This window comes from Carassius auratus, unplaced genomic scaffold (assembly GCF_003368295.1).
Source record: "Carassius auratus strain Wakin unplaced genomic scaffold, ASM336829v1 scaf_tig00216558, whole genome shotgun sequence".
Classification (NCBI taxonomy): Eukaryota; Metazoa; Chordata; class Actinopteri; order Cypriniformes; family Cyprinidae; genus Carassius; species Carassius auratus.
In genome coordinates, this window is record NW_020528631.1 from 357,770 (window position 1) to 382,878 (window position 25,109).

The 25,109-nt window shown below is 35.7% G+C and overlaps 1 protein-coding gene across 10 annotated transcripts; it reads left to right on the top strand.

Annotated features, from left to right (window-relative positions):
* The first annotated feature begins 3 nt into the window (after positions 1-3).
* On the top strand, positions 4-24,371 carry LOC113098419 (forkhead box protein G1-like). 10 transcript variants are annotated; one of them, XM_026263477.1, is made up of 18 exons: positions 4-733; positions 846-997; positions 1,110-1,215; positions 1,314-1,483; positions 1,568-1,722; positions 2,545-2,646; positions 3,348-3,536; positions 3,686-3,829; positions 4,181-4,312; positions 4,518-4,610; positions 4,677-4,737; positions 4,881-4,959; positions 5,230-5,330; positions 6,570-6,659; positions 6,755-6,850; positions 8,706-8,862; positions 12,043-13,392; positions 23,212-24,355. In XM_026263477.1, exon 17 carries the CDS (start codon positions 12,111-12,113, stop codon positions 13,368-13,370), a length of 1,260 nt encoding a protein of 419 aa, XP_026119262.1. In that variant the 5' UTR covers positions 4-733; positions 846-997; positions 1,110-1,215; positions 1,314-1,483; positions 1,568-1,722; positions 2,545-2,646; positions 3,348-3,536; positions 3,686-3,829; positions 4,181-4,312; positions 4,518-4,610; positions 4,677-4,737; positions 4,881-4,959; positions 5,230-5,330; positions 6,570-6,659; positions 6,755-6,850; positions 8,706-8,862; positions 12,043-12,110; the 3' UTR covers positions 13,371-13,392; positions 23,212-24,355. The 10 variants fall into 10 exon arrangements, 8 of the variants coding, with proteins under 8 accessions (XP_026119262.1, XP_026119264.1, XP_026119261.1 ...); XM_026263479.1 differs by lacking the exons at positions 3,348-3,536; positions 3,686-3,829 and having other exon boundaries at positions 4,129-4,312; positions 4,881-5,118; XM_026263476.1 differs by lacking the exons at positions 3,348-3,536; positions 3,686-3,829 and having other exon boundaries at positions 4,129-4,312.
* The last annotated feature ends 738 nt before the right edge of the window (positions 24,372-25,109 follow it).

Here is a 25,109-nt window from a genome sequence, read left to right on the forward strand (position 1 = left end):
GAGGTGGCATCTGGAGATAAAGGTGTTACGCAGTTAATTGTTTTGAAACATATCTGAGTCTAGAAATGATCATGTCTTTGGGGTCCTCGCCATCAAAACCTTAATTTCTTATTTTAAACCCTTAAAATTCGTCTCAATATGACTCATAAAGTTAATCCTGTATGAGATATGCATGTTGTCTGTGATCAGGATATGTTTCATGACAGCATCTGTGTGAGAGATTTGAGGTATTCTTAAAGCAGCTGGAGGTGGGACTGGAGAGGAGGCACACCTGTGAAGATTTGGCTGACAGACTCATCAAAAGTAATCATCATGAGAGGCGCTTCACCCGAGAAACACCATGTGATCAGGAAAACAGATTCTAAACAAAATATTACATACTAATAAATACAGTAATCTCATATTTGTGTCAGTTGTTTGTGATATATCAGTCCTGAAGTTACATCATTTTACAGTCTACAGATAATTATACTTTAAGTTCACTTCATGACAGAGAATCATGGGAAGAGCTGCAGGATTTATCTGAAGATCGTAAAGAAAATCTGTGTAAATCTGAGGAATGCCACAAATTCTACAAAAACCTAGGACAGATAAAGGTATTGCCAACTGTGATTTGCAGTTGTTCCAGCACCAGCAGCTATGGGCTGAGATTGTGGCACGTGAGGAGACATACGTTCAGGCCGTATCCATGAGCCAGGAACTGCTAAAGCATGACAAACCTAACGCTACAGAGGTGAGAAGCTTATTTTGTCTGACTTAAACTAAAATATTGCAAACTATAATTTTGTTTAATAAACTGACATAAATATAAATTCTAAATACATTAATACATGTGTGGCCATCAGATCCAGGAGAATCTGAAAGCTCTGCAAGAGAAGAGAGAGAGAAGCTTTCTGATGACTGGCATTCCTAGCGGAAATGGCTGGAGAACACATATCTGGAGCAGACGTTTTATACAGACACTGAGTACATGAAAAAGATCACTAGCTCCCGAGAGGTCAGTGCTCCTGTAAACTACCAGGATTACTTTTATTTACATGTCAACATGTAAGAAATGTCTGGTCTGGCATACAGTATATCAAAGGTTAACAATATCTGTTTCTTTGCAGATCCTGTTGGAGAACAGTGATTTAGGAACAATGGTGGATTATGTAGAGACATTGATCAAACGCCATGAAGCTTTTAAAAAAACGTCTTAATTCTCAGGAAGACAAGGTGGGTTGATCATTAGCCTACAGTATGGCCTGAAGCATCAAACACATGTCATTTTTAGACTAAGTATAGATGAATGGATGTCTTTTCATGTCATGTAGATGCTGGCTCTTCAGGAGTTAGCAGAAAGCTTAAAGACAGAAGATTTAAGCAACATTAAGAACAAACTGAAAGCTATCCAGGAGAGGAGGGAGCGCATCAAAGATCTGTCGGATAAACGCAGCGAGGATCTTGAGATCTCAAAGCTATCTTCAACCGAGATGTGTCAGAGGTACAGTACTAGACATTTCCAATCCATGCGACTTAAACAAAGAGAAACAAATTGATTAGTTTGTGATGTTTATTTGTATTTTAGGCAGATGAATGGATCACAGACCATGTGAATAAAATACTAGAAGACTCCAAAATGGATAGAGCAATCTTCAGACTGAAGTGAAGATATTGCAGAAGCGTCAGGTGTTTGAAGCAGAGATTCTGGCCCATGGAAATATCATTGAATCTGTCCAGCAGGTACAGTAAGTCGCTGTACCAAAGTCACAAACTGGCTCGGTAGTGAGTCAGAGATTAACACTATATTTATTTGTTGTTGTTTTTTTTTGTTATTTATAAATGTGACCCTGGACCACATAACCCAACTTTGGCTTTGAAACCAATATGAGAGAAAATGAAAATGTATTTTACACTTAGTTTTTCAATATAACATTTTAAATATATTTAATTAAATATTTGTTATTATGTGACCACGGACCACAAAACCAGTCATATGGGTCAATTTCTCAAAATTGAGAATTATATATCATCTGAAAGCTGAATAAATAAGCTTTCCATTGATGCATGATTTATTAGGATCGGGCAATATTTGGCCAAGATACAACTATTTGAAAATCTGGAATCTGAGGGTGCAAAAAAATCGAAATACTGTGAAAATCACCTTTTAAAGTTGTCCAAATAAAGTTCTAAACAATGCATATGATTGTATGATTTGTACTAATTACTAATTGTAATTATACATTTTTTTAGTATGCATTTTTAATACATTTTTATTTTAAGGTGACTTGTTACATCTTGTCCAGGGACTACGGATGTAAAATAGCCTAAAATAGCCTGGCTAATTCTGGTACATTTACAGGAATGTTTTATTAATGTACAATGTCCATGTCAACCAAAAAATAGGTTTAAATATATATACGATAGGAAATTAACAAAATATTTTATTTTTTTTTTTTTTTTTGGCTATTGCTAAAAATATACCCCAGTGACTTAAGACTGATTTTGTGGTCCAGGGTCACATATAGTCTTAATTAAATATTTAATGTATTTTTTTGGCCACAGATGCTGTTGCTCCAGGGTCAAAGCTGTGGAGTGGATGTGGATCTTATTCGCAGACACGAGGAGATGGAGAGGGAGGCCAGAGTCATCCTAGAGAGAGGCACTGTGAGTAGAATAGACAGCTGTTATACAAAGAACACATTCATCCATATTAATCAGTGCACTGTGGGTAGCACGTCCTATACAACATCTATTGTGTGTGCTTGCATTGTGGTTAAAGGCTTTATAGAAAAACACTCAGCACCTTCCAATGAACTAACTGCTGTATGTACAAAAGATTTTAAATAAACCATTCATGGTCCATTATGTGCTGTAGGGTGAGGGTTTGTGTAACTCACTGAAGCTAGTCAGCTTACAAGAAGGGTTACAGAGAAGACAATGGTACTAATTTGTAAAATCAGGCCCTGGAGAAGGAGACGAATGATCGGTTTAGGAGACACTGTGATCTGTCTGACAACCTAGCAAGAAGCAGGAAGAGATCAACATGGCTTTAGTGAAGCTGGACAAGGAAATCAAACCAAGATATGCAACCTTTAGTTGCAATATTATCAATATATAATAATAATAATAATAGTAATAATAATCAGTTAAGAAATTTAGTTATTAAAAAGATATTAAATCATTCAACTTCCCAGTTCCTGTGTTCTTGTTCTGGCACAAACTATAATGCTAAAACTAATACAGTGACATGTATTCTTTTATAGGATGCACTGATTCAAAATGACTTCTAATTTGTCATAGTACATACTAATACATAATGTTATATGGTACCATACTTGTGTTAGAGCAACATTTAATGATTGCAGGCTGAGATTGATGCTTGCTGTGAGCGTATAGATTCAGTTAAGAGTTTTGGACAGAATCTTGTGAGGTCCAGACACAGCGATTCAGCAGAGATAAGAGAAAAACTACCCAAGCTGGAGGATGCCAAAACAAAGCTTGCTCAAGCTCGGGAGGACCGAAAGAAAACTCTGGATCAAGCACTTTAGCTTCAGGTGACTCAAGAAAACGTACAAATTTACTCTGACAATTTGAAGTACACTAAAAGTGTGCATTCATACAAGAAAGCACACTTGTTTTTCAAAAAGGTCTATGGATCAGAAATATTGAGAAGTACTGTTTAAGTAAAATTCCTTTCTTAAAGGAAGGACAAAGTATCGGAAATTAGCAAAACCAGATGAAAAGCATTGGAAGAATCTCTACAGCTGCAGAAATTCCTGGAAGGAAGGGATGAAGTGTGTGAAGTAAACCGCTCCTGCTGAATGTGGAAAATAGACATTCACCTACTGTATGTAGTCCAATTTATTTTGCACATCAGTATGTCTTTTCCAAAGTTAAATTATATATAAAGGTAATTATTTATAAAGGTTTCCTTGTGGTTGAATGAGTAAAACTCTGAGAAACTCTGAAAACTGAGAGCTGGACGGATCCTATTAACCTTTAGGCTAAGCTACTAATACACAAGAGCTTTGATGCAGAGATACTGGCCAACCGCAACAGAGTGCAGACCCTCATAAAAGTACAGCATTGGAATCTTAAAGAATGTCTGTATATCTCTTCATCTTTCTCTGTTTGTATGAAATTCAGACTTAAAGGAGCATCAACAGCACTTAGCCTCAAGTATGAATTGTTTCCTCAGGAGGGTGATAACATCCAGTCATCCTGCTAAAAGCAAGATAAAACCACGAATAAAGGATGTTGATTTGACAGCTGGGACCAGCTTTTAAGCAACTGCAAGGAGAAAAAGTTACGTCCACAGCAAACATATCAGGTACAGCATGCTAAAACACAAGCTCAAGGCAGAAGTGTGCACACTGAAAATATTTATTTCTTGATTCTACATGATATCCTGTAGAGGTGCCGCTTACACAATAGATACACCAACATACCCTTATGACTTTCAGACTAATCCAATTCAGATTTACTGATGCTGGTCTGAAATATCATCTTATGTGGATAATGTGGTTTTCCTCTAGGCGTTGCAGATCCAGCGCTCTTTGGGTGACATCGAGGAGTGGCTTGGGTCAGTGGAGTTAGAAGTGGAGAATAAGGACTACGGTGGTGCCAAGGTAAATGCTTTTCTTGTTAGATACCACCTTTTTTTGGTCTGTAATTTGTGTACTTTTCTTGATCAGAGCAGGACGTGCCATAACGGAGGATACCTTGGAGATTAAACCGAAGCAAGGAGGAAATAAAGTAAGCTTTCCAACCAACACCAGTGGTGATATTGATTAAAAAGCTTTCTCCGACATCCTTAGCTCCACTTCATTGTTTATAGTGCGGTTTTGTTTCTGTAAGAGCACTTAATGGTGGAACATTGATCTGTTGGTTTGGAACAGGGCTTGGATCACTGGGAAACGGTCTGTGCACTACTGGAAGAGGAGACACTCAATCTGTTTAAAGACCAAAACGCCGCCAGTGAGGAATGAGTCGACACACACAACATGGTCACACACACTTGGCTAGACACGCTAGTGAAAGAAGGACCCACTATCTATTCTAAGTGCTATGTTTATCATTAATTAACTATGTATCCAGACAGACAAGGCAATTATTTTTGTAGACAACTCTGCATCTGTGAGTCCACCACATGATGACAATAATTAAGAGGCATTATATCAATTTAAGGAGATGTTTTTGTTGTGGATTCTGATTATTTTTCTCTTTGATCCATGTCATTTAATACAGAACTGTACATGTTGGCCACTCGTTCATCACACTGGCTGGAGCAGTCTGTAAAGACAGTCCCTGCTACAGGAGAAAGGAGAACACATTCAAAATCATGTGAGGTATGATTCACACCACCTGCCACTGTAAAAGGAACGTCTGCTCACATGTCAGAGGAAAACAAATCACATTGATACAATCAGTGATTTGAATGCATCGCTTCCGTGATGAGCATGTTTTTAATTTTGATATGTTATTCTTACCAAGGTGGTATGTTTGATCATAAATAAACTAAAAAGACTAATATTGTGAAATAACTATTTTCTATTTTAATACGTTCTGAAATGTATTATATTCCTGTGATGACAAAGCTGAATTTTTAGCAGCCATTACTCTTCAGTCTTCATTGTCACATGATCCTTCAGAAATCAATCTAATATACTGATTTGCTGCTCAAGAAACATTTCTTATGATTCTCAATGCTCCAAACAGAAAACAGTGATATTGTAAACAGTATACACACTGGAAACTTTTGATCAATTTATTGCATCCATACTGAACAACAAAAAAAGTATTAATTTCATTAAAAAAAAAACTTGAACTTGAACAACAGTGTATACATTATCAGAACTGCTTCACTGCTTATTAATATTTAAAAACAAAAAACTATAATTATATCATATTATGTTACTACCCCTGCCTGTAAAAACCCAACTGAAGTCTTGTGGTTTCCTGTTTTACATAAATCATCCTTCATAATATAAAGAAAATCATTTGAAAATGTAACCTTGATATCTTTAATATTGACTGAGTAAAGCCATGAGAAAGACTGAAGTCCTAGTGAAATAAATGGTTGCAAATCCAAATGAAATGTTGATGCTTGTTATCTCATAATTCGATTTTGAGACAGACAGGGTCACATACTGCAGAGCTTTGCAGACCCCCAGAATGCTCTGTCAAGGTCAGCAAGTCTCTTATAATATAATATGACTTTTTATGACAAGGCAAGGCTACTTCAGGTCATAAAATGCCACATGACTCCAACCCAGAAATATAATATTTATGAACGAATAATTCTTGATATTAATAATTCAGATGTGTACATTCACAAATAAACGAAGTTTACTGGAAATATATTTATTTTTACTAACATAAATATACCAACATGAATATAAAGAGAACACTTTAATAGATGTTTCTTTATCTTGTTATTAGTCTTTGAATTGTCTCATTTACAAACACACACACATATATACATATATTTATGTCAGCTCCTGAATCAATTAGATTATTGGGCAGTAGGTTTTCTCACATGCTCATTTGATTGTCATGTTTGTCCCCACACAAAATTAACACAAAAGCAAGTAGAGAAAGCACGGAGCAGTGTGAGTCTGTGCCAGCCGACACATCTGACACACAAGATTCCACCACAAAGTCGAACCAGGAAAAGGGTGAGAGAACAAACAGAGCCTGAGTACTTCTGTGCAGTTATGTGTGCCAGTGTGTGTGCTTCTGCTTAACACTTACTGTGGATTTGTATTAACAGTGACTCCACAGAGAGAGAGAGCCACCACCTAAACCTCCCCACATGCATTACAACAAACACCGCTAACCTGACAGAGGAGAGAGAGCCAAGACTCAGGTGAGTCCCCATACCTGCATGCATCATGCATCTCAAAGTGTTTCTGTAAAATCTCAGTACTAAAGGATAATTAGTCTGTAGTATCAGGGCCTGGATTGTTATCATAAATGACTTTCAAATGCAACAATGCGGTCAATCAAAATGAAAATCTCTTTTTAATGTTATTTTGATGGGTAAAGATCTAGTTATCTCTCATCAGATGTTCAATGGTTTCTCTAAAACATCATTTAAAAAAATGGATCTCTTCAGTGAGTGTAACAAAGAATGAAAGAGGTCTACAGAGGAACCAGCCTCCCTCGTATGCCTCACCGCCTCCACCACAAAACCAGCTTGAGAATTGAACCAAGGACAAGTCTGTAAACAGCAGTGCCTTTATGAAATTTTTCAAAAAATATTTTGATTTGGTGAAAGTTGACAACTGACTTCTTTTAATAGCTATTTATATTTAAATCTACTGTTATTAGGGCCCGAGCACTGCAGTGCGAGGACCCTATTGGAATTGCTCCGTTTATACATTATTGTTATTATTTGATCGAATTAATATTCTGTAAAACTAATACTGCTAATCTAACTTTAAGTTTTGGTTATTACAGATGTGCAATGATACCTTGTAAAAAATTGTTTAATATGTGTATAGAATTAAAACTAAAATCTAAAACCAAAATCGATCAGATAATAGTTTTTTTTCATTATATGAATATATATTTTTGGTATATGAATAAAAATCATGTGCTTAATTATGATTGCATTTAAAGATTGCAGTGCTGATGAAGATGTATGCTGTAGGGTGGATTTCGTAAAAATTTGTAAAATGGAACAAGTTTCATGATTGTTGCCTTCTAAACATGAGTAAACAATCAAATATTACTGTCATCAATAATTGCTGCATGTGTCTTTGTTCTAAAATTAATAAGAACAAAAAAAGCAAGAAAAGCTCTGCTGACTGTGTTTACCGATCTACGATTTTTACATTTATTTTATTAAATATTATTTCAATAAATTTAGACTTTGGATGGCTGTAGTATCTCCAAACAAATTAAAGTCTGATGGTATTATCTGTGCTCTATCATGAGTTTATCAGAAACTGTGCATAGTGCAACCTATATACAGTTAGATCATATAAATAAGTAATTTGACTGTTTATAAGCCTTTTCTCGTTATGCATCAATTATGCTGTCACTTGACCAACCACATGATGGCGCTACAGACTATAAATAAACGATTGTTCTCAGTCCTTGAGAAAATCCACCCCACAAAAAGCCATCGTGTTCGAGTTTAGAAACATCTGATCATTTAAGTTACAGGCCTACCGCTTACTTGTAAGTGTAAATTGTATAAAAAGTAAAGCCAAAAAAAAAAAAAAAAAAAAAATTCATAAGCCTAGGCTACTTCTCACTACTATTACCTAATATTTAATACAACTTTTTAAACTTTAGTACTAACTATTGTTAAGATAAAACGTATTAGTCCATTATGATTAATTTTCAGTTATGATCCCTACGTTGCCGCAATGCATAATTAACACGATAATGATTTGTAATTGTATTGTATTTCATTTTAAAGATAGGATTGAAGAGGGAAGATTATATCATACTTAAAATTGAGCAGTTTACCTATTTATTTGGCTTTATAAAACGAAAAGTCAGTTTAACTTTAATTCTCCAGCTGGCTCTATATATGAGATACATTTTGAGATACATTTTTGCATGGGGTTTGTCATTTGGACCCTGTGAGATGGTTCAATTATTTAGTAGCCTGTTGGAATCCAGATAAATAAGTTAAATTAGTTATATTGAGGAAAAAAACATAATATAAAATGTTTTTTTTTTTTTTCCCCATTATCTGTTGAATAAAGTCTAAGCGCAAAAGAGAGGATTTGCTGTAATATTTCCTGGCCGCTAGAGGGCACTCTAATAAAGACACAAGCTACAGAAGACAGTCTGACTTTGTGCGGGATTGCTTCCCTGTTCATCAGTTCTCGTTTCAAGACAGGCGTATGTTTGTTTGTCAAGGTAAGTGACATCTGTTTTTATATAAGCGACGTGTTCATGAACATTTCAGTCATTTTAGCAAGAGCCCACATCACTATGCAAAAATAACTTTATCAACCCATCAACACAATCGTTCTGTTGTTGGTAAAAGTTGAATGGAATGGTTATAACAAAAATAAAAATATTAGAGGACATCATTAAACATTTCAGAAAATATCAAACACTGTCTGCATACTCAAAGAATCATCAACATTTTATTGTATATTGCTGTATGCTATTATTTTATATTATATTAAAATCTATTAAAATCTATTTCTATTATTTGGACCAACCTGAATGCATACATATAAGCATACATTTAGTATTTATTTATTTACATTGGACCAACCTTATGCATTCAGGTTGGTCCAATGTAAATAAATAAATACTAAAATATCTAAAAAATAAAAACCCCTTTCCTTTCGTTTCTAATTTGTTTGCACAAGACGTTGCTATAGTTTTGATATCTTATGATCCAGCGTTAATGGAAAATAATAGTAGGCTACTAAATTTACCGATTTATATTTCTTATGACAAATTATCAAAAACACCCTAGACTACATCAAATAAAATAATGCCACACGTTTATGTAATTAATCAAATGATGATACTATTGCTCAGGCCTGTTATTGTACATGTTTTTAAGGGCCGGTCGCAAACCAAACTGAACTGTGCAGTGGCAGCGGAAGCCTCATGTTTGAGATGGACTAAAATATATTAATAGGCCTAGTAGCTATTATTGTGTGCTGTTTAAAACGGGCTAAACGTACTTAGGCTACTTAAAGGTATGTGTGGAAACAACTGTAATCAAATGAGAGTTTGAAAACGTGTGCATTATCCGTGTCTAATTCGGTTTGATCTGCGCAAAGAATTTATTTTATTTTTTCTTACACATATTGTTCACTTTGTTCGCAGTCAGACAGTGACTAAAGAGACATTAACATCTTGATTGCTGAAAGTGGGCTTCAAACATGTTATAAAAACAACTTAACATGATCGAGACACAATCTTACCCGCTCAAACTGTTATTTTCCCTTCGGCTTGGAAGGGTGAAATAGCTTTATATCAAAGTAGCCTACTTTAAAAGCAACATGTGGCATATGCTTTGATAAAACTGGTCTATATGCAATCAATGATGTCCTAACTACAATTTTTTTCTCATATATTAAATTATTATAGCCGGTTGTGCAACTGGTGCCAGATTTTTGTTTTTATTGGAAATCTACTTTAATGTATGATTACAATAATAATGTGTGCAGTGCAACAAAAATTATTATATCCATGCGACAAACACTTAATGTCGACCAGTAATTCTTAGGGATGTTCTGCATAAAACCTGATTCACTTGTACATTTTGGCGTGAAATAATAGCGCATATATTACATATTGTTGTAGGTTAATGCATTTGGTCACATCTAGAATACAGAAAATAAATAAGAGCTATTTAATAATACAAAAACACAACATAAATAAATAGGTAAATTTGAAAAAAAAAAGTATCATTTTGTGTTTCTTATTTACTATTTATGTTACACTGTAATAGGCTGAATTTGGTAATATGTTCATTTGATTGATTCGAATGTTTATATGAAATTATAGGTTTATGCAGGCCCGAGTTTATTATTAAAATTCCACCTTGTGGGAATCCAGTACGTTTTGTTTGTTTGTTTGTTTGTTTGTTTGCGTGTGTCTGTGTAGGATTTGTTTGCACATGTGAATGCGTGTGTGCCGTGCGTGTGTCTGTTGTTCAGTCAACCCCCCTGCAACGTCCCCAGCACAAATACACACATATCACCCCTTCCATTAGAGAAACTTCAACCGTAAATATAAAGCAACTAATTGATGTCAGCATCCGCGAGGTTATTCTTGCGTTTCTTGGGTCCTTAAAAAGATTAATTAATTAATACATTATTATTATTAAACTATCATGCATTGAAGGTCTATTCCGAATTTCTAATAAAAAGGCTACAAGGGGCCTTAACTAGGCTATAGTACTGTTCTGGTATATAAAGTATTTATTTTGTGTTGGGAGCTCCCTGTTTTGTCTAAATTCTTATAAAGATACTCTCCATCCTCTTCAAATACAATATTTCCTCTTACGAGGACATCTTTGATCACACTAATTGACCTTCTATATTCAGTGTCATTGGTTGTTGTCTGCCTTGTAAATAGCTACAGCAATGAAAAGACAGCATGTGTCTGGTTTATCACATTAAATTAATAAAATAAAACCCCAGAAATGATCCTCTGCTTGTGTTGTTATTATTATTATTAGGCTATTATTATTATCATCATCATCATATTTATTAATAGTGTATATATATAGTAGACTGTCATGCTATATCTTGTTCTTATCATCTGTCTGTCTTGTAAAATAATTGTTGATAGGTTATTGTTATTTATAACATTTATATCCGCTATAGGAATGGAGACGCTTATAGCGTTTTATTACGCTTTGGGTGAACGTCATACTCGTTTATTTTCAGAATCGTTTAAATAAACGTGCGAGTAAGTATACTGCTATATACGGACTTGACGCTTTTAAGAAAAACACTTAAAATGTGATGGACAGGCCTAAGCGAGAACGAATAAATATATTCCATCTTATAAATATAGTCACAAAGGATTTACATTTAGATAGCCTACTGTCGCTGTTCACCGAGTATCAATTAATGTTATAACTATGTGCTTTTGGTCCATGTCTATTTATTAAAAGCCATGCATTTCCAATACAGGAAGTAGTACCTGTTTTGGTGGCTACCTTTGAGTCCCTTTTTGTTTCCCCCCCTGCGGTATGAAAACAAATTGAGGACGCATGGATATGTTGAAACAGCACTCTACAATTATCAAAAAAAAAAAAAGGTTATGTAGACTGTTTTCTTGCTAGGAGTTTGCTGTGAGAAAAGAGAGCCATTGTTGACTGGGCATGAGCATTGGTGGATCTTGTGTATCCTTACGCACTGGAACAGGCGCTAAGAACTGCTCAATGATTGGCTGCGCGGTTAATACTTATGCTGCTGTGGTTGGCTGCAGTCTCTAAAAGGGTTCAAGCTATTTTTTTACAGCTTAGTGTCTGTGGCTCCATAATTAATTGTAGCTAGCTGTCTCATATCGACGTGTTTTTAAGGAACATGAAATAGTTGTTGTGTTTTTTTTAATTAGAGGAGTTGCCAGAGCAAGAGGTTTGAAGTCCAACTGCTGCTGGTTGTTGCTACTCTATCTTACTTGTGATGTTGGATATGGGAGAAAGGAAAGAAGTCAAAATGATTCCTAAATCATCGTTCAGTATAAACAGTCTGGTTCCCGAAGCCGTGCAAAGCGACAACCACCACCATCATCACCACCACCAACACCAACAGCACAGAGCGGTGCATGAAGAAGAGGAGAAGACTCCTTTACCTGTCCAAGCACAGGAGCAAAAGTCGGAGAACACTTGCGCTAAAAGTGACAATTCATCCCACGACTCCTCGTGCACGGACGAGAAGGAGAAGCAGGAAGAGAAACGGGACTCAAAGGAAGGCGAAGGAGGCAAAGAAGGCGACAAGAAAAACGGCAAGTACGAGAAACCTCCTTTTAGCTACAACGCTTTGATTATGATGGCTATTCGGCAGAGTCCGGAGAAGCGGTTAACCCTTAACGGTATTTACGAGTTCATTATGAAAAATTTCCCGTATTACCGGGAGAACAAGCAGGGATGGCAGAATTCCATCAGACACAACTTGAGTTTGAACAAATGTTTTGTTAAAGTGCCCCGGCACTACGATGACCCCGGGAAGGGGAACTACTGGATGCTTGACCCCTCCAGCGACGACGTGTTCATTGGCGGCACGACGGGCAAACTTCGGCGCAGATCGACCACTTCTAGGGCAAAACTGGCGTTTAAAAGAGGCGCGAGGCTAACTTCCACCGGACTGACATTTATGGATAGAGCTGGCTCTTTATATTGGCCCATGTCTCCGTTCCTCTCGCTCCACCATCCGAGGGCGAGCAGCGCGTTGAGTTACAACGGCACGTCCTCGGCTTACCCTAGTCACCCAATGTCCTATAGCACAATGTTGACTCAAAACAGTTTGGGGAGCAATCACTCTTTCCCTGCCTCCAATGGCTTGACTGTTGACAGACTCGTGAATGGAGAGATTCCGTACGCCACACATCATCTCACAGCGGCCGCTTTGGCCGCCTCAGTGCCATGTGGGCTCTCCGTACCCTGCTCCGGGACGTACTCTTTGAATCCGTGTTCAGTGAACCTACTGGCGGGCCAGACCAGTTATTTTTTCCCCCACGTCCCTCATCCATCCATGAGCTCCCAGAGCAGCACATCCATGAGCTCCAGGGCCGTCTCTTCCTCCTCCCCGCAAACGGCCTCCTCTCTCGCGTGTGACTCATTAAGGCCTTCCCTTACTAGTTTTTCCTCCGGACTTTCCAGCGGACTTTCTGACTACTTCACACATCAGAATCAAGGGTCAACATCAAATCCACTTATACACTAACTAGCATCCACAGGATCAGACTGTAAGTGAACATTTTTCACCAATTTACACTGTAATATATAGGCCTATAAATGAAACAAATAAAAAAATTAAGGAGAATGAACAGACAATGCAAGCCGAATTCCAGGTATTTTGTATTATTATTACTATTATTATTATGCATTTATTTCTGTATACAAACGTCAAGTGTAGCGGAACTGTTTATTATTCCATTGTCAGCAACGTGCAATGTGACCAGAGTAAAAAAAGAAAAAAGGATGAAGCATAGTTTTTTTTTTTTTTTTTTTTTTTTTGGAAAGGCAGTATGATTACTTTAGAATGTTTATTTAAATAGTGGTTGATTTTGTTTCCTATAATTTTTAAATGTTAAAATATCTAATAGATTACAGAACAACCTCCAGTCATGTTTGCAGTATTATCATGTCATGAGCGCACTGGTGGGGTGAGATTTTTCAAAAATTAACACAAATTTTTATTTTCATTTTGAAATAAATATGTTCTAAGTGCACAATGCCCGTCAAAACCGTGGCTCCTTGTTGTTTTGTTCTTTAATACAGACTGAATACTGCATCTATAGTGCATTTTATGCATATATTAACAATACAGTTTCTTTGTAGACCAAAGAATGGGTATCAATCAACAAAATATAGATTTTTTTTCAGTATTCCTAACTTTACAGACGGTTCTGAATGGGAAAGACGAAATGAATGCTTTTAGCATGTGTTTGCTTACTGTATGTGGTCACCACCATGCAGGTCACATTCTTTTTGTAATTAGTGAAATGTCAATACCTGTTGTAATTATAGGTTAACTTTTGCGAACGTGTAACCCGTGTTGAGTAAATGCCTCATAAAATATTGAGTGATTGTTTATGTCGTCTTTAAATTCCATTGTTGTGATTTTGTGGTCTAATGCCCGTGTTTGTCGCTTAAACTGTTGACCGAACAAAATAAAAAAAAGTAGGTTAAGTACATTTATTACGAACATTTTGTCTTTTTTTTGAAGAGCTAGCATTTATAGTCTTACAAGATACTGATTAGCATAGTGTGTTTACATACATGTAAACATTTAAGCGACAGTTTGCGGGTTTAGCCCAACTGAAGGCCTCGGTCTGCAATGTGCTACAAACATAAACGTACATATTTATTTTAGAAAAGGAGGACAAAAATGACACACAGTTTATTTATAAATGTATATTTGGCTGTTTCACTTTTTAAGCGATAAGGAAAAAGAAAGAGCAAACAATGGCATTGGATATGCTAGACTAATTTTATAATATTAGGTCGTAGGCCTAACAACCCCACCTGAATAATTCGCCTTAAAATCAATTCTTTGCGTTACTTCATGCTAATGTGTTCTTAAATATATATATATTTTTTTCTTTAGCTTATTACACATTTATTACAAGCGTATCCTGGTTGTAGAGGCCATACAAAGCAATGCATAACGCCTGAAAATCACTATCTGCTCTTGTTTTTCAGCTAACAATAGAGTCATTAGTTGCAATAGTACAGAGCAACGACTTGGCTTTCAACACTTTAAGTCCAGTAATTTGTTCATGTTTTTAAAAGAGACATTGTGCTGGATGTGCCCAACCGTAATGCAATAACCTCTGTGCTTTATACAATAGACCGGTGGAACTCAATATCTCCTCGCTAGATCTTATCGCTCAAATGTTAAACGGGGTGACCACTCAAAAACAAAAGCAAAAAAGAAGAGGTCAAATTTAGAAGCATAATAAAAATATTTTTTATTAATAGACATGCAAAAAAAAAGAAAAGAAAAAAATAGCCTATTTATAGCCTAAGGTGTAGCCTATTTGCTGAGATGCAAAATGCTTTTATTTTTAATGTTTTATTTTAAGTGTATCCTACTTATTTATACATGCATATAGATGCATATAAAGCTACGGATGAAAATTAACCATGTGAATTTAAATGTAATACTTTTACGAAATGTTTCGTCTGAATATCCATTTAAATATTTTAGTATGTTCTCTACACTTCTATTTTTATTTCGCATTTCTCTGATGACATGCAAGTAATAATTACTAAGAGTGTAGGCTATGTATTAAAAGCAGATCTTGCATGTGGTGGATGTTAAATGATGGTAGCATCACGATCAAAGCATTTTTAATGGGAATCTGTGACAGCAAAATGATGATCTTTGGGCAGTGATTGTTTGCTCTGGGTTTAATTGGTTTGCATCTGCTTCCGGTCAACAGCGTGAGTTTTAAACACAAAAATTAACAATTCTACCCGAAGCAGAAACGAGGCCTAGAATCGCACCATTAATTGAAATCTGCAAGGGGATAATTTTTGGTTCGACGCTGTGGACCCATAGTTAAGACGAACCGCTTGTACTGAATTGCACAGACGTTTATGCAGACTTAATGAAGCGATGCACTTGAAATAATAGCTATTTTTCCTTTGTGTCTTTTGACAAGGTCTTGTAAGCAGGGTTTAGTCACAGGCTACACAAAAGGCGTGGTTTCTGCTTATTACCCGAGGCACAGAGAGACTGCGGGGGGATCTGGGGACAGCACGCAAGCACATCAGCATCCTAATATTGCAGTACCCTGCTAAAATTAACGCATTAAACAAAATAGTAAATAAAAAAAGAACACGTAGCCTACAAGAACGATGCAGTACTTTTTCCCTGCACGTGGTTTCCCAAATAAATTATAGCTACCATAGGCTAAATAATTATGTCACTGATAAAACATTTTGATGTTCATAAAATGATTTTAAAATAATTAATTGAGCTCTTTGACCAAAGCACTAATGCAAAAGTGCTACCTGTATAATTTCAACAAACTTTTAATCTGCTATGTATTTCTTGCAACAGCTTGTGCTTAAATATAAGTATATGCATAAAAAAGAAAGAAAGAAAAAACCTTCCTTGGCGACCATCATAGTCAGTTATGCTGCTTGGTATTAGTTGTTTTATAAAATGTCACTATACAGCCCTATGAAGAGGCCAGGTTAGAATTTGTGATATAAATCAGTGTTATAATGCTTATTCCCTTTCGCCAATTCACAGATAATGGTGTGGTAAAACGAAGCTGATCCAACTCTGAACCATTACAATACTTGTAGAATGCAGAAGACGTTTCCTCTCTTCATGTGATATGAGCCAGACCAGCCAGGCAGAGTGAGGGCGCTAGAATGACGCAGAACTGGAGTGACATTAACTTCATATCTTTGCAAAATACATGGCCTCTCGTAAACTTAGTTTTCCCTGTGGCAAGATGAACTGTAATATCATTTATAAGCTGTGAAAAAAAAAAAACACAAGAGATAATACAGAAATTTGTTCCAACTAAACCACTAAACAGATTTCTAATATTTTAACAAATAAAAGAAACAAAGCACAAATAAGCTGTAAAATGTTTAATCATTATTATTATTGTATCAATATAAATCGACAGAAAACAGTAAAATTAAAACCAGCCAATAGGCCTACTAAAGTTTTTTAACTAAATATTTTATACACAATAAAATCATAATGTACATAATTATCTAAAAATAATCACACTTTTGTCAGAATAGACAGAGTAGAAAAGTAGGTTACCATGTCATATAGTTCATATAGGTTTTATTTATTTATTTATTCACTTTTAACAAAATATACTTTTCCTTTAGCAAGATTTAATACTTTGCTATTAGACCAAGTAGGCTAATCTTCTTTGTCTTTGGGTCAACAGGCTATTTTGGAAGAGGGTTCGTATACCCCTGTTTATTGTAGTAAAATATTTGCTTAGTGAAAGAAAACATTCGACAGATCGTGAATAATCGTTTTAATGAGTGTGTGTGTGTATAAAGCTTTCGACTTCGTGAAGGGAGCTGTCGAGTTAAACAAACAACTTGTATCATGATGAAATTGGATTGTTTAAAAGCAAATGTAATTCTTCTAATTCATGGTCTCTCTGGAATTTTGTATGCATAATTCTAGTTATTCCAGATACATTTAAACTGATCCTAGTGTTTAAAGGCGTGTAGCTTTTATGACAAGAAGTCATGAAGTAACATTTTATATCAAGCAGAGACAATGAAAAAATTATTTCGAATTATCACTAGTTAAATCGCCACATTTGAGCGACTTATGCACTTTTTATCTGTTTCAGTATTATCAGACAGAGGCTTGCAAATTCGCCAAGTAGGCTTAGGTGTGAGTAGTATTTCTATGGGAAGAGTTACAACCAGACGAGCAGTTTCAGTCATTTAAATCCTTTTTTTTTTTTTTTTTTTTTGGTGTAAATTGTCTTCTTGTTTTATGCGGGTTTTAACCACAATGGAGGGGCAAGTCTCCTCTGAGAGACTATTTGTGTTCCTGGTCGTTTGGACGTTAACCCCAGTGGAATAAGCTGCCAAAATACGTCTAAGATACACCATAGGCCTGTTTAGTCTAAGTATTAATAAGAAAGTCAAGTTGTTAAATGCTTAATTTGAATGATTTAATGTTAAAATAGTTTTATTTCTGAAAATGTATTTCTTAGACTGCCCGTGCTAGTAGCCTTTTTCTCAATAAAAGATTTAAAATTCATAATTTTGCCAATATTCTCTCGCGCACTAGTCTGTTTCTGGAATGTTGTGTATTCACAATGTTAAAACAGTTCTGTAAAACGGGGGAAATACAAGCTTTGGAGGATAGGATTATGTACGCTGTCATCGAATTGTTAGAGAGCGGTGTGACAGCTTTTGGTTACTATTAATGTATTGTCTGTTAAGATACTTTTTTATTATCTGGTAGCCTACTGCTAAAGTGTTAAAACCCCCAAGGGCATATCTAATGTTAAATGTTTCGTATATCATGCAGTTTTATGTTTGATATTGCTTGATATTGATATCTATCAACCGAATTATTTTACTATTAATTGTGGTAGTCTGAGTTTTAATATAGTTTGTTCTATCTTATAACAGACTCCAAAGCCATTTTTGGAGAATTGTGTGACACATAAAAGACATGCGTTAAACCAATATGTTTAGTCTGGTGTATTTAGTCACAAGAAGGAAACACCACCTGGGACACATGATGTAATAACATTCATTCAGGCTAATGAACAACAACTATCTTAATAATAATAATAATAATAATAATAATAATAATAATAATAATAATAGTTGTTATTATTATTATTATTAATCAGTTATTTTTCTCATTAAATATTAGGCCAATGTTCTTTAGTGGTTCGTCAGTTTTTTTATTTTTTTATTGAGTAAACAAAAGTTTTCTTTAGGCTTAAAACGTTACCAACAGGTGCCAAAATTCTTCTTGTTACCTGACATCACTCCTTCAGTTGTAAAGCACTATCTATCAAAAGCAGCCTCGAGACAATGCGTGGAATCACAGCCTTAGTGCTATCAAATTGCAAACTCCCAGTGCGGGTTAGGTGTCCGAAACGGAACCAACAGGCATACAAAAAGGACTGCTGACTGTAATGAACTCTCGCTCGCGCCTATGAAACGACTGATGGATTAATGCAAAAAAAAAAAAATAATAATAATAATATCTGTTTGTGATCACACATTGGTATGAACTTCTTGTTAAGTTGGGGGGTAATGCTATTCATTTTAAAGCCAACTAATCTAGAGTCAAACATTATTTGTAGGCAAAATTGTTCATAAGCATATATATATATATAATTTTATTAAGATTTTACAAGCGATCCTGATTGTCAGTGTAAACATAGACCCAACTAATTGGAAAACTTAATCATAATGCTAATTTATGTTTAATAATTCTAAAACCTAAAGAAACTGTGGAGAAACATACAGTAACAACAAAACGAACAGAGGAAATAGAAATAATGATGATAAACTGTTAGACAATAATAAAACAAAAAATACAACAAAACATCCACAACAAATTAAATAATAAATAACAAAATAAAACAACAACAATAAAAATAGCTAGCCTAATAATAATAATGCAATTGTAGATCGAGGGTCATGAGGATCTTCAATCCATCTTCAAATATTAAATAATTAATCCATCTGAATTAATGAAATAAATAAAAATTAGGTCTGACTAAATCTAAGAAAGGAAAAAGGAAAGCAAGAAAGACAGAAAGAAAGAAAGAAGACTCGTTCACTGTCAGTTTGGCCAATCGAGCACTGATGCATCCATCGACTCTTTCGACTTCCGCTCTTGCTGGTGGACAGCACGCCATGGTGTCTTGAAAAACTAAATCTGAATTCAAAGTCTATATCAATACGTCTCACAAAATGTTTACTGTTTGTTTTAAAACTAACATTTAGTCTGTTTTAGACAAACACTAAAGATGTTATGTAGGTTATTCACTGGAGGCGGAGGAAACCCTGAGGAGGATGGGCTTGGCCTTTAAACGGTCTCATCATAAACACGCGTAGGTTGATAAAAGCCACGTCTTTCCTCTCTGTTTATTTCAGTCCATCTATTCCTATAGGCCCAGGCTGTTTTTTTAATTATTTTGACGAACTAATTCGAGCGGTTCCTTCAGAAGAGAATGAAGATATTTTCTCTGTTCCGTCTTTTGGGGTGAGGCAGGTTGTCTGTCAGTGAGGTATAGGCGACAGTCTGTCTACAAGCCGTAAGCTGATCTGCAGAGTGCTAGAGGAAAACGGGCAAGATTCCTGGCCTGCAAGCCGAGATATTGATCTACCTCAGCCACCTAAACAAAGCCTCACCTGTTTCCCTTGTCCATACTTTATTTTATGCAGTCTAATGCTTGTTTTGTTTGACATTTCTTTTATTTCCACGGATCCGAACTTTGATACACTTTTGGGAGTACTACATAAACACTGTGTTGTACCTGAACATCCAGATCTCACCAGGAGCATTAAAGACCACCCTTCTCTCCCGGTGCAGAAAATTACTCCCCGTTGTCTTTACAGTTAGGCCTGAAAAGAAAAGTTTTCATTCAGCGGCGCAGTGTCCAATAACATCCAACGTGAGATAAAAACTAATTACTCCATTATGCCCCTAGAGTTAATGTTTCATAAACTGGATCCACTAAAAGCTCCTTTATTATTTATCAGGCTTCGCTTTGGGCTACTTGTTAAACATATCAAGATTACTTTCTGATCTTGTACAACTATTCGTCTGCAATGGAGTCGCACAGATTCATTCATACAGCCCTGCGCCCACCTCTTTTATCAGTAGGCTATGCCTTGAACACGGCGCTGCTGACAGACAGCCAACCTAACTAGAGAGGAAAACATTGCCTCTGCTAATTTAATTCCTTTGTTAATTTCGGATGCAAATGCATGCGAATTTGTTAGAGCCATAATATTTTACAACATGTGCACGAGCGAGAATTTTTCATCAGATTTCATTTGTGTACACAGCCTATACACAAATAAAAGTCGAAACGAACAGGTGCCAGACCCTTGTGGCACCCCACGCATGCTTTGACATCTTAACGTGACGATAAATATTAACATTTACGTCACGCGAATTACAGAGTGAAATATTAACACACATGACACATTATTATATACATGTCGTCCTCTGTGTTTGCGTTTAATGTAGAATCATAATTTAAAGGGTTAAGGTACATCCGTTTCGTGAATTTACGAATTTATACTGTTTGTTGATTGTGCTATTTTTAATTTCCTTATTTCTTTAAATTAAAAAAACATTACATTTGACCAATAAACAAATATGTAAACACTAAGATAGCAAATTAGCCCGCTCTGTATTTACACTGACATTGTTTATCTTCCATTGGAGATCCTGACTGAATGTTATATGCAAAATGTGGTAGCTGTAACACTGCTCTTGATGATCATCCTTACACCTGTGGAATAATATGAATGGACAATACTCTAAATGGTGGCTGTGGCTTTATTCCAAAGGTAGCAGATAGATGTGGGTCATCCCGTGCCCATGGAGTATCTCATCAGTGGATCACTTTCTGAGGAGGAGACACTTTTTATACTGATTAAAAAAAGAGAGACTTTGGCTTCTCAACAAACAAGGCAAACTTCTCTATTGCCAGCCTGCAGGAGCTTGTATACAGGAAGATGTGTTAAGATGTCTGATTGTTTGAGGATGTTACAGAGATGGGTCCAAAGGATTTGGGCACAAGAGATCTCTTGAGATGAGATTGCAAAGCAATGGTGCTCTAATTTGTGAGGGATTGTTGACTGAGATCAAGGGGGAATTCCGCAGGACGGATTGGGAGGAAAGATGCCGAGATCTGAGGGAGCATGTGTGTCTATGTAGCTAGCTGAGCACACAGGGCCACCAACTACAAACTTGGGGTCTGTTGGTTTGAATCCCCAGTGGGGCACCAAAGAGCATGAATGGGTAACAGAAGGGTCCTAGTGTATAGTACTGCCGTTGTGCACCTGAGCAAAGCACTTAACCCCAAGTTGAGTGCTGCATCATGTTACTCTGTTCCCCTTAACCCCTCCTCCATCCAGGTCACCTTCGCAAAAGAGAAACTGTTCTCTAAGAGTTTTCCCAGGTTAAATAAAGGTATAAGGGGGAAATGGGAGTATTGATGAGAAAATCTGGCTGTTTGCTTTGAGGTGCAAGAGATATTCCTTTGAAGAAACAATAATGGCAGCATTAAGTGCTGTGAGGCTCTGAGTAATAATTTGCATTAAAGAATTCTTTTTAAGTTGAACTGTACATAGTGTACAAGTAAACTGGATCGCGACATGAAGTTTGAAGTTTTATATAAATCAGGTTGTCCAAATGAGAGTGATTGGGATTTAGAGGCTGGGCGGAAATAAGGTTGTTTAAGGTGCCTCCTACTGACCTCAGCTCTGTCCCTCTGATGCTCTGTGCACAAGCCCATGACACGCTGAATAGTTTTCACTATTCATCCTTATCAGAGTGACTGCTCTTCAAGGAGGACCAGAGGAAGGGAGGGAGACAAAAAAGAAAGAAGACAGGGAGATTAAGTCACACCTATTATTTGGATTGTGACTATCATGAAGATGTCGAGGCTGGCATATGGTCTTCAACATTTGATACAAATGTGGATTTCGTTATTATAAAGTAATAAATCATAGTAGGCTACTAAGTAAAAAAAAAACTACATTTCTGTATAACCAGCCATTAACTTAAAAAATGCACATTAACCTGTGAAAACTTGCACAAGTTAATTGAAATTCAAAATTATGTGATCATAATTCAGCAGTGAAGAAGAACACTGCATTATTTGGCAATAAAAAATATGAGTCATTATTACTGTTCACTGAGAATGAAAAACTTTGTTTTATAATACAAATCAGACATTTGAAAATAATTAATATCTGCAAGGTGTCCATCATAAAGGTGATTCGTTGCTTACTACCAGAATTTTTTTTTTTTCATCAAAATAAGAAGATTTTTTAGATATTTAACACAAAGATGGGTAATGGCAAAATAGAATTAAAGTTATAAACTTGTTTAATAATTAAAAAGTATGCAATGTTTTTTACATATCCATCAATCCAGTAATCACACGAGATTCTGTTTTTATTTTTGCTGTCTACATTACTCCAACAAAAACTTGTTGCCTTATATGCTATTGAGGAAATGACTTGGGTGTCATATAAAATGTCCTATTAATGTCTTATTTGAAATATTTTATCTTTTGTGTATTTTAATTGTGTGTATTCCCAATTTCTTGTAAATGTATATTCGCATTTGTCTTTTCTTTTTTTTTCTTTTCTTTTTTTCTGATATAAGGTGAATTTAGCTATATTACTGTTATCTTGCCTTATGATGAATGATCTGGCATCTGTTAGTGTTACTGTGTCACAATTTCTTTTAGTGCCAAAGAGGTGGGGGGAGGGGATTGAGAGATGTGCATAAATTGAAAAGAGAAATAACAGTCTTAAATTTGTCATTGTCTTCCTCCTAGATGTCTGGCAGTGTGTGCTGCAGTAGCCTGAATCCACCCTGTGATGCGTTACTCACCCATGCTGAGAATGTTTACAGTTGTAATCAAGGTCCATGTAACTTGTTTGTGAAATGTTTTGCCTTTATGTTTTAGAGGTGCTATACAATTTGCAAATAGTAGGGCATGAAGTCACAGTTTGATTAAATTGCTGTCAGTACAAAAAAGAAAGAAAAAGAAAACAGAAGCATTGTAAAATCCTAGACTGTTATTTTGCATCCCTTTATAGGAGGAGTTTAACTTTTTCCCTTTAGTCAATCTTATTTAAATTAAATAGAAAAGAAAATGTTGACGTTGTATAACAATTTGCTTTGCATAAGAAGATATGTACATTTTCCATATTTACAAGCAATGTTTTGTGACATATTGTTTGATGTCAAGATAATATTCCCCTGTTGCAAATGGTTTTGCTGTAATGGAGGAAACATGCTGATCTACTGTGACCTAGTAAATTGTTACTTTGGGAGAAAAAAACATATCTGTTGTTGTTGATTCCTTTGGGGAGAAAAGCCTTTGCATGACCACTGAAGCTTCTAGATTTCTGTATAACCTGAAATGTTTCCCAACATTTGGCCAGTTTGCTGACAGAAATGAAACTGATGCCTAAATAATATCAGATTTGTGTGTCTTTATGTTTGCCAGCTTGTAAACATAAGAAAACCTTAAACAAAGGTCTCCTTAGACACATATACGCACACACACATACATACGCAGGGAATGCAATGGATCAGTGTCACAGCAGCTATTTTAATTGAGAGTTCTGATGCATATATATAATATGTTTATCAAGCCATGGCACATTTTCCCCATCAGATAAGTGAGGTTTAAGCTGGCACACTTTTCAACACCCAAAGGTTTCACTCACTGTAGACATTACAGGTCTCCAGAGATATCATCTTGAGGGTGTCTTTTATTGTCTACAGTTTGAAAGTAAACAACATTTCATTGAAAGACAACTAATACATCATGGAGGAGAAAATGAGGGTTTGCGTTTCTATCTGAGGTGAAGAAAACAGTTATGCCTCAGAATGTGTATACTGTGCAAAAGTCTTAGCACATTAGTATTTTCAAGAAAAACAAATGGTTTTAAAGTCAGTTATTTCTATATTTTGCTGTAGTGTGACAGTAGTAAATATCAGTTTACATTTCCAAACATTATTTTTGCCATTAAATGAAAAAAATCAGTTAGATTTTTGTTTGCACAAGGAGTCTGACATCAGCCAGTGCTCCACACAGAGATCTGATCTCATCAGCATCATCATCAGTCTGTCTGGAAAAACATGAAGAAACAGAACAAACTAAAACCGACTAAATCCAGAAGAACTGTGGCAATGTCTCCAAAATGCTTGAAGAAACCCTGCAAAGCTGAAAAACAATGCGCAAGTGCACCTAGAACAAAAGCTTTTTTTAATGCATGGTGTGGTCACACGTAATGTTGATTTAATTTAGTTAAGTTAATAGAAGTTAATTAATAAAATCCATTTATGGCATATTTTTGATGGCATCCTCACTTTACAGCATTTTTATACAAATGCCTAAAACTTTGAACATGTACACTTTAGCTTTGCAGGTTTCTTGAAGCATTTTGGAAACATTGCCACAGTTCTTCCGGATTGAGTCTGTCTCAGTTTGTTCTGTTTCTTGTATATATATGGCCCAATTTGTATTGATGTCTTTAAGTGCTATGTATTTATGTAAAAATAAAAATCATGTTTGGGGACAGTGCACTTATTGTGTTCATGTTATATTACAGACCCCCTTTGCTACCATTGAAAAGGGATATAGTTAAGATTAGGGTGGGACAGGTTTGGTGGTATGGTTTAGAGATAATATAATTATATATGTAACGAAAGAAATTACTA